At 43.4% G+C, this 18,380-nt stretch overlaps 1 protein-coding gene across 3 annotated transcripts in view; it reads right to left on the reverse strand.

The window, feature by feature from the left end:
* Positions 1 to 17,704, reverse strand: part of TUFT1 (tuftelin 1) — a 38,131-nt gene extending 20,427 nt beyond the window's left edge. The window contains exons 1-2 of one of the 3 annotated variants that reach the window (XM_036271947.1): positions 17,592 to 17,704; positions 34 to 108 (exon numbers count right to left, since the gene is read on the reverse strand). In XM_036271947.1, the coding sequence (XP_036127840.1) occupies positions 34 to 108; positions 17,592 to 17,651 (135 nt within the window). In that variant the 5' untranslated portion in view covers positions 17,652 to 17,704. Of the gene's footprint in view, positions 1 to 33; positions 109 to 15,646; positions 15,655 to 17,591 lie in introns of those variants that run through there. The other 2 variants (XM_036271949.1, XM_036271948.1) reach the window with 2 other exon arrangements.
* Positions 17,705 to 18,380: the final 676 nt, after the last annotated feature.

Below are 18,380 nucleotides of genomic sequence, written 5' to 3' on the forward strand. Positions count from 1 at the left end.
GAGGAGGCCTCACCCCACCAGAGACCTCCATACCTTCTGGGCTATGTGTTCAAGTTCATCTCCTGTCAGTTCACTCTGGAGAGTCAGTCTGAGAATGTCCACGCTGCCCTAATAATGACAATGACAGCAACAACAACCTTTACCTTTAGTCTACTACTGATACAGGTGTACTTTTGCCAGCCCTGTGGAGTGGGCCTTAGTATCACCATTTCACAGACAATTAAAGCTGAGGTCTTGAGAGGTGACATTAGTTTGCCCAAGATCAGGCCACTTCTGTGTAGTAGGATGTCTCTGGGGCCTCTGACAGTATTCTTTACACCATGCCAGAGACTGCACAACACATTGCTCCATGCAGCTCCAGAGGGGCTACGCTGGTCCTCGGATTACAGGAAGCATGTTGCATGGACTCCCTTCTCCCCTCAAGAAGGCATCCCTGAACTGGTCATCCCCAATCCAGAATTTCTGCACCTGCCAGTCAACCAAGGAGTTATTGAGGAACTTTAAAAGACTAGAATACCTTTCCTGAAGCACACTCTAGGAAGGTATCTGAATCCAAGCCCCTATTTCTATGAGCCACACAGAAATTATCCAAATGAAAGCAGGCAAGACAATAGGTATTTATCTAGAGTTCAGCCTCATTTCAAAAGAAGCAGCAGATTTTCTTTTAAAACTTAAAGTTTTAAAAAACACATTGTGGGGGGGCCGGCTGATGTGTCTCAGTGGATTGAACATCATTCCATGGACTGAGAGGTCCCGGTTTGATTCCTGGTCAGGGCACATGCCTGGGTTGTGGGATCCATCCCCAGTGGGGGGCATGCAGGAGGCAGCTGATCAACATTTCTCTCTCATATCGATGTTTCTATCTCTCTCTTCCTAAAATAAACAATAAAAACATATTTCTTTTAAAAACACACATTATAGGAAAAATAGAAAACCTGTGGGAACAAATATGTGCTAAGAGGGAAAGGAGGGGGCTAAAGATTTGGGGATACAATAACATTGAGAGACAATCAGCAAGGTAGAATGGACCAAACCCTGCCAAAAACCTGTGGTATGTGTAGGGGGTAGACAAGAGGCTTAGCCACTCTGGTTCCAACCAGAAAAATCAGAGGGTGAACTAAGTATCTCTAAGGATCCTTCCAGCTTCAATACTGTGACAGAATGAAAGGGGAGTATATGCTTCTCCCAGGCAATGAAGGGAAGATGGGTGCTGAGCTACCCAAGGATAAAAGTGACCTCAAAGTCATCTGGTCATCCCCTGCCTTGAGGTCCAGAAGTATAAATTCTATCTTAGCCTTGACAGATTTAAAGGCATCCTCTTAATCTTCCAAATATCTGCTGACAGGAAAGGAGAAAGAAAGGATGGACTCTGCCCAAGGAGTTGGGAGAAGCTTCTGTCAGTAGGCAGTAGACCTTCCTATACAAGAAAGAGCAGTTTGTGGTCAGATACTTAACTCTCAGTGTTCTCACTGTAAAATGGGAATACTACCATCCAACTGAAGGTTTTTTTGTTGAAGATTAACTGAAAATGTGTGGAAGTTGTTCTCTGCCACATAAGATGAAGGTACTTAAAAGACCAAGAAGACACTCTCACATGACCCTTACGTCTTCCCAATCCTGGCAATGTAGCTGGTTTTACAAAAACACTTAATTACTACAAATAAAAGCCAGATCCTTAGTGTGGTATTTAAAGTTCTCCACGGTCTGGGTCAATTCACTTCTGCTAGTGCTCCTCATTGCCCCCCATCCAATACATGCTTTCCCACTTCAGTGACTTTGCTCTCATCCTTCGTTTTATATGTCTCTTCTTCCAATTTGCAGCTGGGGCATCTGCAAGTCCCCCAAGAGTTCACATTCAAATGCCACATTTTCCATGATGCTTCCTCCCCACCCTGAGCTCACTCAGCATCATGGGGCCTCCTGTGGCACCTGCCTCTGCCTCTTCGTTATTTGTGTTCCATGAGGAACTGCCCCTTCTAACTGGTAACTCCTTGTAGGTGGTCGTGTGTCACAACCCTTAACACAAGAAAGTATTTTCTAAACGCATAGTGAGTGCTCCATGACATCTAGATCAAGAGATTACAACCCTGGCCGGTTTGGCTCAGCGGTTAGAGTGTGGGCCCACGGACCAATGAGGTGCGGGTCCGATTCTGGTCAAGGGCATGTACCTTGGTTGCGATTTGTCCCCGGCCCTGGTTGGGGTGATGCAGGAGGCAGCCACTAGATGTGTCCCTTTCACGTAGATGTTTCTCTCTCTCCCTCTCTCCCTCTCCCACTCTATCTGAACAATAACAAAAATGGAAAAATGTTCTCGGGTGAGGATTAAAAAAGAGAGAGAACATTACAAAAGAAAGAGGAGGAAATTATTTCAAAAGAGCCAGAGTGGCTGCCAACTTTTCCCCAGGACACAGACATGCACTTTGATGAAAACATCTTCTCCCCATACCTGGAGGCAGTGGGAAAAGCTGGTGCATCCCAGCTTGTTCATTAATGTTTATGGCAGCTTTATTTATAATACTCCAAAACTAGAAACAACCCAGATATCCTTCAATAAGTGAATGGTTATACAAACTGTGGTATATCCATATCATGGAATACTACTCAGCAATAAAAGGAATAAATTACTGATGTGTGCAACAACAATTTCCAGAGAATTATGCTAAGTGAAAGAAGTCAATCACAAAAGGTTACATACTATATAATCCCATTTCAGTTGAAATGACACAATTATAGAAATGGAGAACATAGTAGTTATTGCCAGGAGTTAGGGAGAAGGTGGGGGTGAGAAGGAAGTGGGTGTGGCTCTAAAAGCACAACCTTAAGTATCTTTGTGGTGATGAAAATAATCTGTATCTTGACTATATTTATGCCACTACCCTGACTGTGACAGTGTACTATAGTTTTGCAAGATGTTACTACTGAGGAAAACTAAGTAAAGGGTATAGGTGATCTCTATTATTACTTCTTATAACTGCATGTGAATCTACACTTATCTGGGGGAAAAAAGGAATTAATACTTTCAGACACACAAATATAATGAAGAAAATAAGTACTTATAATCCTACTACCCCAAAATAGCCACTATTAAAATGTTAGCATATTCCTTACAATTTTTCTATGTGTATTTTTAAAAATCATACCACTATACACAGTTATATACTTGTTTTTTCCTCCCTTTACTATTCTATCATTAATTTCCATCCTATTAAACAGTCTTCAAAATTAGCCATGGCCGGTTTGGCACAGCAGTTAGAGTGTCGGCCTATATGGTCCAGAGAGACCTGGGTTCAGTTCCCGCTAAGGGCATGTACCGCGGATGCAGTTTGTCCCCAGCCCTGGTTGGGTCGTGCAGGTGGCAACCACTTGATGTGTCCCTTTCACGTCTATGTTTCTCTCTCTCTCTCTCTCTCTCTCTCTCTCTCTTCCTCTCTCCCTCCCACTCTCTATCTGGAAAAAAAAAAAAAAAGTAAAAATGTCCTCAGGTGAGGATAAAAAACAAAAAAAAAACATTCTTCAAAATTGGCTTTTAAATAGCCACTAGTATTCCATTGAATAGATTAAAATAATTTATTCAACCTACTCCCCATGAAGGTGATTATCAATTTTTTTCTCTTCTTATTTCTTATATTTTATTTTAGAAATAGATTTTACTTTGATAGAATGAGATGATACATAATAGTACCTAGATCACCACCAGATTTATTGCCTGATCCATTACTTGTCAAACCTAACCTGACTTTCTTCTTTGTAGAAAAAGAAAAGCACATGGAACAGTTAGACTTTGGTTCAAACACTGGCTGTGGCTTTCCTTTGTTGTGTATAGTGATCTTATTCTCCCTCAGCCTTAGTTTATTAGTTGGTAAAATAGAGTGCGATGCTTAAGTGAAAATATATAGTGATTTACACAAAAATCACTGGCATACAAAATTGCTAGTTCCTCAAAATTTGAAATAATGTTCCTCTTCAAAATATTTTCCATAAGCATATTATGGGCTAAAGTAATGACTTATTACAAAAAAGACATATGTTAATGCCTACCTCATACCACATACACATATCAATGTAAGTAGAATGCTGAGTTAAATGAAAAAAGCAAAGCAATAAAGGTTTTATAGGAAAAAATAGAACACCTTTATGACCTTGGCAAAGGCAAAACTTTTCTTAAATATGGTGCAAAAATATCCTCCCCAGAAAATAAACTGGACTATATTAAAATTTAGAACTTTTGTTCATCAGAAGACACCACTGAGTCACCCTGGTTGGTGTGGTTCAGTTAGCTAGGCATTATCCTGTGCACCAAAAGGTTGCCGGTTGATACCTGGTCAGGGCACATGCCTGGGTTGCCAACTTGATCCCCAGTAAGGGGCATGCAGAAGGCAGCCAATCAGTGTTCTCTCTCATCAATGTTTCCATCTCTCTCTCCCTCTCCTTTCCTCTCTAAAATCAATAAAGAAAAAAAAAATTTTTTTTAAAGAGGACATCTGAGTGATCAATAAACATGAAAAAAGGATTCAACCTCATTAATCATGGTCATCAAAGAACTTGAACCACAAGAAATAATAAAAAATACCCATCAGAATGAAAACAAACAAAAAACCCAAGTGTGTGTGTGTGTGTGTGGGGGGGGATCAAAACTCTCATACAGTGGCAGTGGGGTTGCTCATTATCACAACCACTTTAGAACATCTACCCAAAGTGAACATAGGCATGCCTTGTAACATTGCAATTCCACACCTAGTTATCTTCCCAACAGAAATACCTGCATATGTTCCCCATAAAAACATATACTAGTATCTTCATAATAGCATTTTAATAGCCAAAAACTAGAAATTACTCACATGGTCATCAAGAGTAGAATGGATGATTCTGACGTAGCCATACAACGGAACATTATACAAGAAAAAGAATGAACTACTGTACATGCAATATGGATAAACCTCACAGAAATATTAACCAAAAGAATCCAGACACAAACGTATACTATATGATTCCACTAATTAAAAGTATAAAAACAGCCCTGGCCAGTTTGGCCCAGCGGTTAGAGCGTTGGCCTGCGGTCTAGAGAGACCTGGGTTCGGTTCCCGCTTAGGGCGCGTACCTCGGTTGCAGTTTGTCCCCAGCCCTGGTTGGTCATGCGGGTGGCAGCCACTCGATGTGTACCTTTCCCATCGATGTTTCTCTCGCTCCCTCTTCCTCTCTCTCCCTTCTATCTGAGCAAAAAAATGGAAAAGTGTCCTCAAGTGAGGATAAAAAAATAAAAGTATAAAAACAAGCAAAACTAATATATCCTGACAAAAATTAAAGTCAGGATAGTAGTTACCCTATAGGGCAGGTAATGCCTATAAGGGGACAAAAGGGGGCTTCTGTGGTGCTGGTAATGATGTTTCTTATCTGAGAACTATTTAGAGGAGTGTGTCCAGTTTGTAAAAATTGCTTGACTGTACATTTACAATCTATGCACTTTTATGTAAGTATATCATTGTTAAATAGAAAGCTTTTTTTAAGAAAAGGCAAACAAAAATGAAAAACTTATTGTGGTATTCAAGTCACCTCATGATCAAGGCTATCATTGTCTATATACATAATGTCTTGGCTCCCACCAGTACCCTACATTCTAATGTGCCCAAACTTTCCTAACCCAGTTGTAGAAAGGCATCCAATCCAAAGCTCTCCTTCTGTTGATCAGTCTTCTAATGCCGTACATGCTCCCACCTCCCCACAGGTGCACACATTGTTTTCTCCCCCTGGGTCACCCTCCCTTCTCTTGCTTCCTTGAAAAATTCCCACTCAGCCTTCAAAGCTTAGCTCGGGTATCCGTTTTCTAAAGGTTCTATCCCAGCCCTCTTCAGTCAGAGCCTGCTCCCTGCACATTACACATTCATTCATCTCCCCCAATAAAACCATAAGCTCCATGATGACATGGAGAGCTTATTTAGCAGAGTGCCTGGCCTAGAGTAGGTACTCGAAAAATGTGTTGCATGAAGTCCAGGTGATGTGGTCAGGCATTTCCCCAATTCCTTTTCTTTTGAGAAACTCAGACTCCTTAGTTTAGAGAAGCAGTATAAAATACTGAAGAAAGCAGACATGAAAAGGAGGGGAAGTAAGGAGGGAAAAGGAGCAAAGACTAAGAAAGGTAATTCTAAGAAGAAATGAAGTGACTAATGGATATATATAAATGCTCCACCTATCAGTAATCAGGAAAATGCAAGTTAAAACAACAATAAGTCATCATTTGCGAGAGATTTCATTCAACTTATAGATTTAAGAAGTATACAAATAAGACATGTAGAAGTATGCTCACAGTAGCATTGCTTGCAGTGGCAAAACACTGGAAACAATCCAGATGGTACACTGACAAGCAAATGTATAAATAAACTCTGGCGTATTAGTACAGTGAAAGCTATGAAAATAAATGAACTAATAGCTACATGCATGGACATGAATGAATTTCAAAATTAATGTTAAGTGAAAAAGTAAGCTCTAGAGTATAGATGATACCATGTATATAAAGTTAAATATGTGTCAAACTAAGCAATATATTACTTGGGCATGTAGTCAATATAATAAAAAGAAAAAACACAAAATTCAAAACAGTGATCACTTCTGGGGAGGAAGCAGAGGATTAGAATCTAAAAGGGACCCTGGGAGCTTCAAAAGTATTGGTATACTGGGCATTCAGTACACCGGTGTCCGTTTTACTGCTCTTTTAAAACTGCCTATAAATGTAAGTCTTCTTTCTTGCATCTCAGTAAAGCAATTGATTTTTCTTCATGTAAATCCTGCAAAAATATCATTTTTAGACCAATTGAATGACAAATACTAAAGATAACAATAATATCCAGGATTGGTGAGAATGAAGGAAAAAAGACTAATCTCATATATTGTTGGAAACAGTATAAGTTTGTAAAAGTATTTTTGGAAGTGAGTTTGACAATATTAATAAAGAGAGTGCATATCCGTAAACCCTGTGACCCAGTAATTCTGCTTTTAGGAAATATGCCTTATGAAAATCTGTGCACATCTGCCCAAAGATATATGTACAATAGTTAAAACCTGGCCCTGACTGGTTTTGCTCAATGGTAGGAGCACCGGCCTGCAGACAGAAGGGTCATGGGTTTGATTCCCAGTCAAGGGCATGCACCTGGGTTGTTACAAATTGGATCCCTGACCCAGTCAGGGTCATGCGGGAGGCAGCCAATCGATGTGTATTTCTCACACATTCATGTTTCTCTCTCTCCCTCCCTTCTACTCTATCTAAAAAAATCAATGGAAAAATACCCTTGGGTGAGGACTAACAAACAAAAAAAAGTTAAAACCTGGAAAGAGCGTAAATATTCTCTAGAAAGTGAATGAGCGAATAAGTAGTATGGCAATATCTATACTATGGAATACTACACTGCTGATAGATAAACCTATATGAACCAACAGGAGATCTCCAAGATACATTAAGTGAAAAAACAGCAAGTCACAAATTAATTAATAAAATATGACTTCTCATTTATTTAAATATATATACTTAAGTATACATATATATTTTCCACCATAGTGGTAATTGCCAACGTCTATATATATAGCAATTACTATGTGCTGAACCCTATTAGGTCCTTTCACAAATGCTTTACATGTATTAACTCATTTAATCCTCATAACACTATGATATGGTAGGTATTATTATCAACATCCCCATTTTACAGATGAGAAAACTGAGGCACAGAAGTTAAGTATGTTGCCCATGGTCGTATAACTAGTAAGGAACAGAGCCAAGATTCAAAACCAGGCCCTGTGGCTCCAGAGTCTGTGCTCCTGACCATTATGCCACGTGGTATGTCTTGAAAATAAGCACATAGAAAAAGTACCAAATTCGCATATGCTAAACTAGAGAAGGGCAGAAGAGTAAAAGGACTTTCATTCTATACACTTCTATAGTGTTTTAAACTTGAGCAATAAAAACGTATTTGTGCAGCACTCCTATAATATATAAATAAACAGAGGGGGCAAAGTACTAAACTTGGAGTCAGAGGTGTTAGCAGGCTCCAGGGAGCTTTTGGAATACCTCCCAAATGTCTAGCAGGGTGGTCCCCACTGGGGACTCTCTCAAAGGCAAGATACAAGTGGAGCCTTCTTTTCCAAGGAAAAAAAGGAACAGAGCTAATCACAAGGTAAGCAGCCTCTAACCTCATAAACAGTCATGGGAGAGGCCCAGTCACCTCCAAATTATAAGCGGCTTCTCACTCTGTTCAAACAAATCTCCAGCTGTGACTCACTCCTCAGAGCAGGGAGGGCGGGGGTAAACACATAGCTGAGGGGTTAGAGATCTAGACGCTAGGGAGATAAACAGGAAGGCCCAGAGGTTCTCACATCTCAGGCTCATATGAACAGGGAAAGATCTATGGGGGAAAAAAATCTAGGTTTCCCCAAATCCCACTCCCCATGGGGGCCACGAGGACTGGGTTGTGGGCGAGGGTCAAGGGTGTTTCTAAGAGGAGACAAGGGAAGTGCAGATTGCCCCTGAGTTAGAAATCAGCGTCTTTAATTCACCTCACCCTGTAACCCACTCCTCCATCATGCTGTCCCCTTAATCGTCCCCTCTTCCATCCGAATGTATGTGGTCTCTCAAGGTACTGCTAACAGCCACCTCAGTTGTTCCCCTCTGAGAAATGAGTGTAGCTAGCCCCCTGAAACACTGGCTCCTCCCAAGAGGTCAGAGTGAGGAGAGCCCGAATAAAGTCAAAGAGAGCCAGATAGAGTGTTGGAGGCTTACCCGTCTGCTGAGACTCCCAACCCACTCAGCTTGCAGGTGTCCAGTGCCCTTGGTCCTGCCCTCTGCAGAACTCTCTGGCCCAGAAATGGCCCTTTACTGAGTATGACACAAAGAATCTTTCCCACAGATTAGCCAACAAGACAGGTGTTTGCCTTTTGTCTGGCTACCTACCCAATAGCTTGGACTGGACAATCTCTATGTAGAGGGCTAACAAGGTGACTGGGAGGTGAAATGAGAAAAAGGGATTCGAATGGCATCTTAAATAGACAGCCCTCTCATTACCTGGAGTCCTGGCACGGGCAAAACTGGGGCCTGGCAGGGACTGTGTATACAAAGGAAGGTGGGCTCCCAACCTCTCAGCTCTGAAACCTCTTGCTGAGCCAGTCTCTCTCCAGGAAGCCTGCCAAGGGCCTACCCAATGTGAATGAATAGGTGGTTCCTCAGTGCCCCCTCCTGTCACAGGGCTAGCGAACCTGCCCTCTTTAGTTTCTGACTACCCTGTTTGAGGTTTTTTGCTTTTGTGCTCTCCCATTTCCTTTTTCTTCCTTCATCTATCTATTCCCATCCTGTATTTTCTTCTCCTCTTCCTGCCCCTGCTGGCCAGGCTTAACTATGGGCCACCAGCCTCACTGGCACATACCCATTCTTCCAACCAAACCTCTCCACCCCCACGAAACGAAGGTATTTCACAAGACTGCATAACCCAGAGAGGCACATACCAGAATTACCAGCAGGCAGGGAAGCTTGTCCCACCTGCTCTGACACACGTGTCTGGAACCGAAACCATCTTGGTACACACACGCTCCCACTCTGGAGAAATACGGGCCAGTGTTGGTGCCAAATGTGTGTTGACTGAGTAAGCCTTCTCTTTCATCTCCTCTGACAGAGCCCAGGATTCCCCAAATTTGTGGTAGGTGTGGACACATCAGCTGTAATGCTCCTGAAAGTAAGACTCTGGCAATGAATGAGGGAGAGGAAATAGTGTGAGGAGGAATTTATGGCTTGAGCTTGGGGCAGGTGTCATCATGAATGGAAGGAAGAGCCAGTCACCAAACTTGAAAGATTCCTCTACTCAGGAGTTTCTTCCCCACCTACGTGTCACACAGCCAGGGCTTCCATTATTTTAGAATTCATTCATTCATTTGGAGTAATCATCAAAGACTCCAGATGAATCCTATTTTAAAATGCAATTCCACACCTAGGTATTTCTCTCCAAGAGAAATAAAAACAAAGGTCAGCACAAAAATGTGTCAAAAAATTTTCATGACAGCATTATTCATAAACAAAAAGTAGAAACAACCCAAATGTCCACCAAATATCTATCATGAACACATGATAATATATCCATACAATGGAATACTATTCAGCCATAAAAAGGAATGAAGTACAGATTCATGTTACAACATGGTTCAACCTTAAAATCATAACTGAAAGAAGTCAGTCACAAAGAATCACATACATAACTATAATTATATTTATATAAAACATCTAGAATAGACAAATTCATCAAGTAGACTGGTGGTTGTCTAGGGCTTGGGGTGGGAGGTAGGCATAAATGACTGCTAATAAATCAGGGTTTCTCCCCGGGGTGAGGAAAATGTTTTAAAATTGTGTTGATGACTATACAACTCTGTGAATATACTGAAAAGCAGTGAATTGTACACTTTAAAAGAGGGATTTATACAGTATGTAAATTATATCTCAATAAAACTGTTATAATAAAATGAAGCATATGGTAAGCCTTTAATAAATCATAGCTTAAATTATATATATTTTTTAAAGTGGGGCTCAAGAAAGGCTTGGTCTTAAACGAATTCAGCTTTCTAAGGTCCTAAAGGAATGACGCCTATTCCAGGGTAAAGACGAAGGTTCAGACTGCAGCAGATGAAAAGAATTCCAAATCTTCTAAGGCAATGAGAGAACCTCTCTGGCCAAGACTAATCAAGATACAAAATCAGCCCTGGCCAGTTTGGCTCAATGGTTAGAGTGTCAGCCTGCAATCCAGAGAGACCTGGGTTCGGTTCCTGCTAAGGGTGCATACCTCGGTTGCAGTTTGTCCCCGGCCCTGGTTGGGTCGTGCAGGAGGAAGCCACTCGATGTGTCCCTTTCTTTTCTTTTTTTTTTTTTTTATCCTCACCCGAGGACATTTTTTCATTTTTTGTTCAGGTAGAGTGGGAGGGGGAAAGAGGAACAGAGAGAGAGAGAGAGAAACATCGATGTGAAAGGAACACATCAAGTGGCTGCCACCCGCACAACCAACCAGGGCCGGGGACAAACTGGAACCGAGGTACGCGCCCTTAGCGGGAACCGAACCCGGGTCTCTCAGGACCGCAGGCCGACGCTCTAACCGCTGAGCCAAACCGGCCAGGGCCGATGTGTCCCTTTCACGTCGATGTTTCTCTCTCTTTCTCTCTCTTCCTCTCTCTCCCTCCCACTCTATCTGAACAAAAAATGAAAAAATGTCCTCGGGTGAGAATAAAAAAAAAAAGATACAAAATTAGAGAGGATGAAAAAAGTGCAAACATCTAAGGAAGGATTAACATTGATAGATTATTTAAAAGGAATCACCTGCCCTGGCCGGTTTGGCTCAGCGGTTGGAGCATCGGCCTGCGGTACAGAGAGACCCGGGTTCGGTTCCCGCTAAGGGCATGTACCTCGGTTGCAGTTTGTCCCCGGCCCTGGTTGGTTGTGCGGGTGGCAGCCACTCGATGCGTCCCTTCACATCGATGTTTCTCTCTCTCTCTCTCTCTCTCTCTTCCTCTCTCTCCCTCCCGCTCTATCTGAACAAAAAATGGAAAAAAAATAAATAAAAGGAATCACCTTATCAAAGAGCCCATCATGGACACCAACTGCCTTGTCCATGGTCAGAAAAAGGAGGAAGAGGAAAGGGGCCCAGAAGGGTATGCCAAAGTATGAATGAACCTTGACCAACACTCTGTCTAAGACAGTCTGGCTAAGCTGGGACTAGCAAAGATCACTCAGGTCTTCATGTTGGGTCTACCTGTAGGCCTTTTCTTATCTTCAGGTGTCTCCTTCCTCTACTGGCAAAGGCAAGGGGGAATAAAAGAACAGATAAGAACAAATGTCAACATAATGAGGAGGAGCAAACCTTGACCCAGACCAGAGAGTTCCCGGACTCTTCCTCTATCCCTTGGCCAAGGGTCTCAGGGGAGGCTACAAAAGTCTAGTCTAAGTAAATAGCAAACAGAAAATAACAGCTAATATCTGAGCATTTACTATGTGCAGACACTGTGGTTTGCTATGTGTTACCTTATTTAATCCTTACAACCTTATGAGGAGGGTGCAATTATTATCCCTGTTTTACAGATAGAAAAATGAGATTGAAGAGATTAAGTAATTTACCAAAGTGATCTTGGGCAAAGCAAACATTAAGCCCTGACAGCCCACTGGGTGAGATCCCCAAAACCAGGCTCTTAACCACATGCTATTAACAGAAATCATAGTTTCACCAAAAATTGTGATGTAATTACATTAAGAGGGTGGGAGAAGAAAAAGAGAGGATGTAAGGGGTGAAAGTATAAACTTTTCTATAATTCCTACAGCAAGAAATCAATAGATGTCTAAAAGTGATACAGCAAAAAGAATCACTATAAGTATATTATTTAGAAACATGCAGTAAATACAAGACAAAGAGCTCATAGAGTTGAAAATGATTACTTCCATGGAGAGCACTTGGGACAGGGAACTACTTGATATTTTTTTGTTATTGTTGTTAATCCTCACCAGGATATTTTTCCATTGATTTTTAGATAGAGTGGAAGGGAAGAAGGGAGAGAGAGGGAGGGGGAAGAGGAGGGGAGAGGGGGAGGGGGAGGGAGGGAGAGAAACATCAATGTGACAGAGACACATGAGCCAGACCGGGGCCGGGGTCAAACCTTCAACCCAAGCACATACCTTTGACTGGGATCAATCCTGTGGCCACTCGGTCCATGGGTCAATGCTCTAACCACTGAGAAAACCAGCCAGGGCATACTTGCTATTTTCTTTTAAAAGCCTTTTTGCTATTGTCCTGGACGGTTTGGCTCAGCAGTGAGAGCATGGGCCCTTGGACCAAAGAGTCTCGGGTTTGATTTCCAGTCAACAGCATGTACCTGGGTTGCAGGTTCAATCCTCAGCCCCATCAGGGTCATGTAGGAGGCAACTAATCTATATGTCTCTCTTACATCTCTCTCTCTCTCCCTCCCTCCCTCCCTCCCTCCCATCCACTCTACCTAAAAATCAATGGAAAAATATCCCTGGGTGAGGATTAACAAAAAATAAATAAATAAAAATAAAGCCTTTTGCTATTATCAGATCCTTTAATAATTAATCATGCCTATTTTTTCCTTTGGAAATGACTTTTTTTTTTTTAAGATTTTTAAATTGATTTTTAGAGAAAGAGGAAGGGAGAGGGAGAAAGGGAGAAGAAATAAGACAGAAAAACATCAATGTGAGAGCGATGTGCCCTGACCAGGAATCAAACTAGCAACCTTTTGACGCACGGGACCATACCCAACCAACTGAGCCACACTGGCCAGGGCTAAAAAATTATTTTAAAGCAAAAGAAGGAGCCCTGGCCAGTGTGGCTCAGTTGGTTGAGGATCATCCTGTGCACTGGGAGATCGCAGGTACAATTCGCAGTCAGGGTACATGCCAGAGTTTGGGGCTCAGTCCCCAGTAAGGGGCGTGCAGGAGGCAGTCAATTGACCGTTCTCTTTGTCATCGATCTTTCTCTCCCCCTCTCCCTTACTCTTTCTCTCTCTCAAATCAATAAAAATATATTTAAGAAAATAAAGAAAAGAAAAAGAAAGAAAATCAGAGATATGCCAACCAAAGTGTAATGTAGTGAACATCTGCTGCTTTTGCCACACAGCTTCTAAACTCCACTGGTAAAATCACTTGGGTTTAAATTTGCAGAATCTCAATCCTGTCCATCAGGGATGGGCCTGTGAATCAAGGAACCCTCCCCGCCCCCAACCAAGTGACACCCTCTTCCTGGTATCTTGAGCAGAATCTTGAGCAGAATGACAAAGACCTAAAACAGCTGAGACCAATTCACACAGAAGCAGAAATCCTGCATTAGTTCCTTCCACCTACACAGGCCCCAGGACACCCTTGGTTCAGACTTTTAAAACTTTCCCTTAAATTCTTTTTTTTTTTTTATCCTCACCCGAGGACATTTTTCCATTTTTTGTTCAGATAGAGTAGGAGGGAGGGAAAGAGAGAGAGAGAAACATCTACGTAAAAGGGACAGGGACAAACTGCAACCAAGGTACGTGTCCGTGCCCTTAGCAGGAAACGAACCCGGGTCTCTCTGGACCGCAGGCTGACGCTCTAACCACTGAGAAAAACCGGCCAGGGCTTTCCCTTAAATTCTTTGAGCTGCCCCTTTCCTTGGAAGGAATTCCTCTCCTGCTTACGTTAGCTAGAGTCGCTCTGTTGCGTATAACCAAAGAAACTTAATGGGAATATCTAATGTTTGAGGTTGACTTGTGATTTTATTTACCATTATAACTTATTACAGTTACTTACACACTTTTGATCTAAAAGATACATTTTACATCACAATCCAATACACACACAATATATATATATACATATATATAACTGAAACCAAAGTTCTGCCAAAAGTGTCTACCCTAACACTCTGAGAATGTTCATTTTATTTCTTCTTTTTTTTTTATCCTCACCCGAGGACATTTTTCCATTTTTTGTTCAGATAGAGTGGGAGGGAAAGAGAGGAAGAGAGAGAGAAAGAGAAACATTGACATGAAAGGGACACATTGAGTGGCTGCCTCCTGCATGACCCAACCAGGGTCAGGGACAAACTGCAACCGAGGTTCGTGCCCTTAGCGGGAACCCAGCCCGGGTCTCTCTGGACCACAGGCCGATGCTCTAACCGCTGAGCCAAACCGGCCAGGGCCATTCTATTTCCCTTTATAAGACTATTTTTTAGAGTAGTTTTAGGGTTTACAATCAAATCAATTTGAAGGTACAGAGATTTCTCATATACCTCCTGCCCCCATGCATGCAGACTTCCCTATTATCAACATCATTCACCAGAATGGTACTTTTGTTGTTGTTGTTGTTTTTTACCAAAGATAAACCTACACTGACACATAATCACCCAAAATTGATAATTCACCTTAGTGTTCACTTTAATGAAGTAAATGGTGTAAATATATTCTATGGGTTTGGACAAAAGTATAAAGATATATATCCATCATTATATCATACAGAGTATTTTCGCTGCCCTAAAAAATCCTTCTATTAACCACCCCTCACCCCCAAAACTCCTGGCAACTATTGATTTTTTTTTTTTTATCCTCACACATTTTTTGATATTTTGTTCAGATAGAGTGGGAGGGAGAGAGAGAGAGAGTAACATCGAGTAGTTGCCACCCGCACAACCCAACCAGGGCCAGGGACAAACTGCAACCAAGGTATGCGCCTCTACGGAAACCGAACCCAGGTCTCTCAGGACCGCAGGCCGACGCTCTAACCACTGAGAAAACCAGCCAGGGCAATTTTTTTTATTGTCTCCATTGTTTGGCCTTTGCCATATGTCATATAGTTGGAATTTATTTATTTTCTAATACTGGTTCCAACTCACTAAGTTGATTTCAGATCCACTAGTGGTTATGATCTGCAGCTTGAAACACAATAGCTCCTTATACCTGCTGCATCTGCCTCCAACAATTAAAAACAATGCAGACATTACATGAGCCATATTCCCATGTCCATGTGTGGCGCACTAAAGCGCATAGCCTGGCTGGTGGGGAAACACCAACAGAGTCCCAGGGTCCTGACTCTCACTGGGACATATCAACTAGTTGAACTGTCTACACTGCGCACATCAGAAGAAACATCTGTTCATTTACTCACTCGTTTGCTCATGCACAGAGCACTCACGCAATGGTGTAAATATCTGACAGTTCCTGGGGACTATTCAGAGCCATAAATTCTATTTGCAGACTGGCTCAGAGGAGAGGAATCCAGGACAAAGACTGTGCCATGATAGAGTGAATGTGCTTCATCCTTTCCTCCTGCTTAAGAGCTCAGGAATGCCTCCAAGATCAGATCTGGGCAACAATTACTTCATTCCCAGCTTTGAAGTAAATAACTCTCAAGTCCAACCTAGAAAGAAGGAACAAAAGTGATTTTCTGTCTCCCCTTTTTCTAGAGGTCTCCAGTTAGCTTTAAACTATGGTTAGAATTCCTTGGTCACAATTTTCCTACCAACTTTCTGCCCCACTGGACAAGCAGTAAAACATCAAGGGACAGAAGAGGGTGTCAATTCATTCCCAACACTGCCAATGACTTCAAGACCTTTCTGGATCTCTTCTACAGCAAACAAAAAGTAGCACAAACAACCCTCTCCTTTATTTTCCCCATACCCATTGCGCTGTCTCAACCACATCAAAACAGTGAGCAAGAGCATGGTATAGTATAGGACTTGGAGCTGAGACACATTAAGGAACAGATTTTTTCCATTTCTACAGCATCCCATAGCTGGGGAGGGGCAGGCTACAGAGATAGGGATTGGGGGACTGGAGTTGGGCAGTAGCAAGACCTGCATTGTAAGGTGATAGAAATATTCACAGCCTGGGCAAAAATGGAGAGAGGACTGTGAGCAGTGATCATCTCTACCCTACCTTGAAATGAGCAATTATTCAATAAATATTCTTTGAAGAAGAGCCAATCCAGGTGCAGCTGGAACAGCTACCTCAGGGGCTTGCTGAGACAGGAAGTGGGGAAGGGAATCAGATATAGAGTGGAGGGAGGGAATAGGGAGGAATACAAACTCCCCATCACGTTGGTTCCCACTTCACTCTCACCACAATAGCTTGAAAATCGATGAAATAGTACACCACCCGTTCTGGATTAAGTTCCCCAGCAGAACCTAGAAACACTAAGCCACAAATTACCTTCCTCTGCCTCTCTGAGGGGTAAAACCAGACGGTCTGCTGGGTTGGGGAGGGGGATAGGGAGCTTGGGAGTAAGGGGAGCAGCGCAGATCGTTTAGCACTGGAGAACTCCTCTCTCTCCCCCACCCTCAGTCTATCCAGAAACTCTAGCGTAGGTAGGTCACTTCCCTTCCTTTCTCACCCCAAGTTCTGGCATCTCCTCGCCCTGGGCTTGGATGCTGGAAGAGGAAGTAAGACCAACAAATGTCCCAGAAAGCTATCGGTTGGCCGATAGGGGGAAGGGAGCAGGAGAACTGCACGGGGAGAGTAGAAATCCGAGTAGAGAGGCAACCCCCAAGCAGCCAGCCCCATCCCTCCTAGAGAGAGCGTTCCCGGCCAATCTCGGTGTACGTGGACTCCTACTCGCCCCCACCCTCCAGTGCAAAGGACTTCACTCTTTGCTCTGTTACTGACCACCCCAAGCACTACAAAGTTCTTTGAAGGGCCGCTGAAGTCACCAGGACCCACAGAAAAGCCTAACGCCCTCGTCCGGACCTAAACTCCAAAAGAGCGCAGGGATCTCACGCCTGTAGCTCATTCTCCTACAACCGGATCCACCGCCCACAGGACGCCTGAGTAGCGCGCACCGGAGACTGCCCCCAAGTCACGGGCAGGAACCACTGTGTCCTCCCAAAGGGAAGGAACGCCTGGAGTCCTGGGGCCTCAGAAGAGTCTCCATCCCGCCACTTCCCGAGAACCCCACGGCCCGCCGCGGGGCGGGAGAAAAGAGTAAAGCCGCGAGAAGCTGACCGCACGGAGCGCGGCACCAGGTGATGTCAGCGAACTTGCCGCGGGGCGCGAGAGCGGCGGAACTGGAAGCCAAATATACCAAGCTAGGAATAGGTGAGGCCGCTTTTTCTTACCGCGGTCTGCCCCTCCGGCTGCACGTCCACGAGGGTACACCAGCCCCGCGACCCATTCATCTTCTTCCTGCGGGGGTCGCAGCACTCAGCTCAAACCTTGGAGGTCCGGCTCCTGCTAGGCGGGCGCGCGCGGAACCGCCCCCTTGTATAGGCGCGTCAGGGGCGGGGCCTGGTGATATGACGCCCCTACGGCGCCGTTGGCCAACGAGTGAGCGAGATAGGCGTGGCCTAGAGGCTTCAGGTTACACCCATCTGCGCTAGCTCAGATTTACGTCCAGGTGGATCTTGGGCGCTACCGGTGGCTATTTAACTCAAGTTTTATCCAACATAAGTGGTTGTATTTCAAAAACTCTTCCTTAGTTTTTCTGTCTCTTTCAACCCCAAGATCAGTGTTGGCAAGAAATAATCACCCTGACAGCCCCTAGAGCAGCGGTTCTCAACCTGTGGGTCGCGACCCCTTGGGGGTCCAACGACCCTTTCACAGGGGTTGCCTAAGACATAACAGTAGCAAAATTATAGTTATGAAGTAGCATCAAAAATAATATTATGGTTGGTGGTCACCACAACATGAAGAATTGTATTAAAGGGTCATGGCATTAGGAAGGTTGAGAATGAGTTGGAAAAAGCTTCGTCTGCAGGCTTTATAAAACTGAGCAAGTTTCCTCCACCACAGAAATACAGGCATCAAGGGCCAGCTCACTCAGACTGGCCTAAGCCAGTCTGGCAGGTGCCCTTTCCTGGCAGGAGGCCCAGGCCAAAGTCAAGCCAGCTTGGCTCTGGGTGGGGCTT

The sequence above is a fragment of the Molossus molossus genome, unplaced genomic scaffold (genome assembly GCF_014108415.1).
Source record: "Molossus molossus isolate mMolMol1 unplaced genomic scaffold, mMolMol1.p scaffold_m16_p_20, whole genome shotgun sequence".
Classification (NCBI taxonomy): domain Eukaryota; kingdom Metazoa; phylum Chordata; class Mammalia; order Chiroptera; family Molossidae; genus Molossus; species Molossus molossus.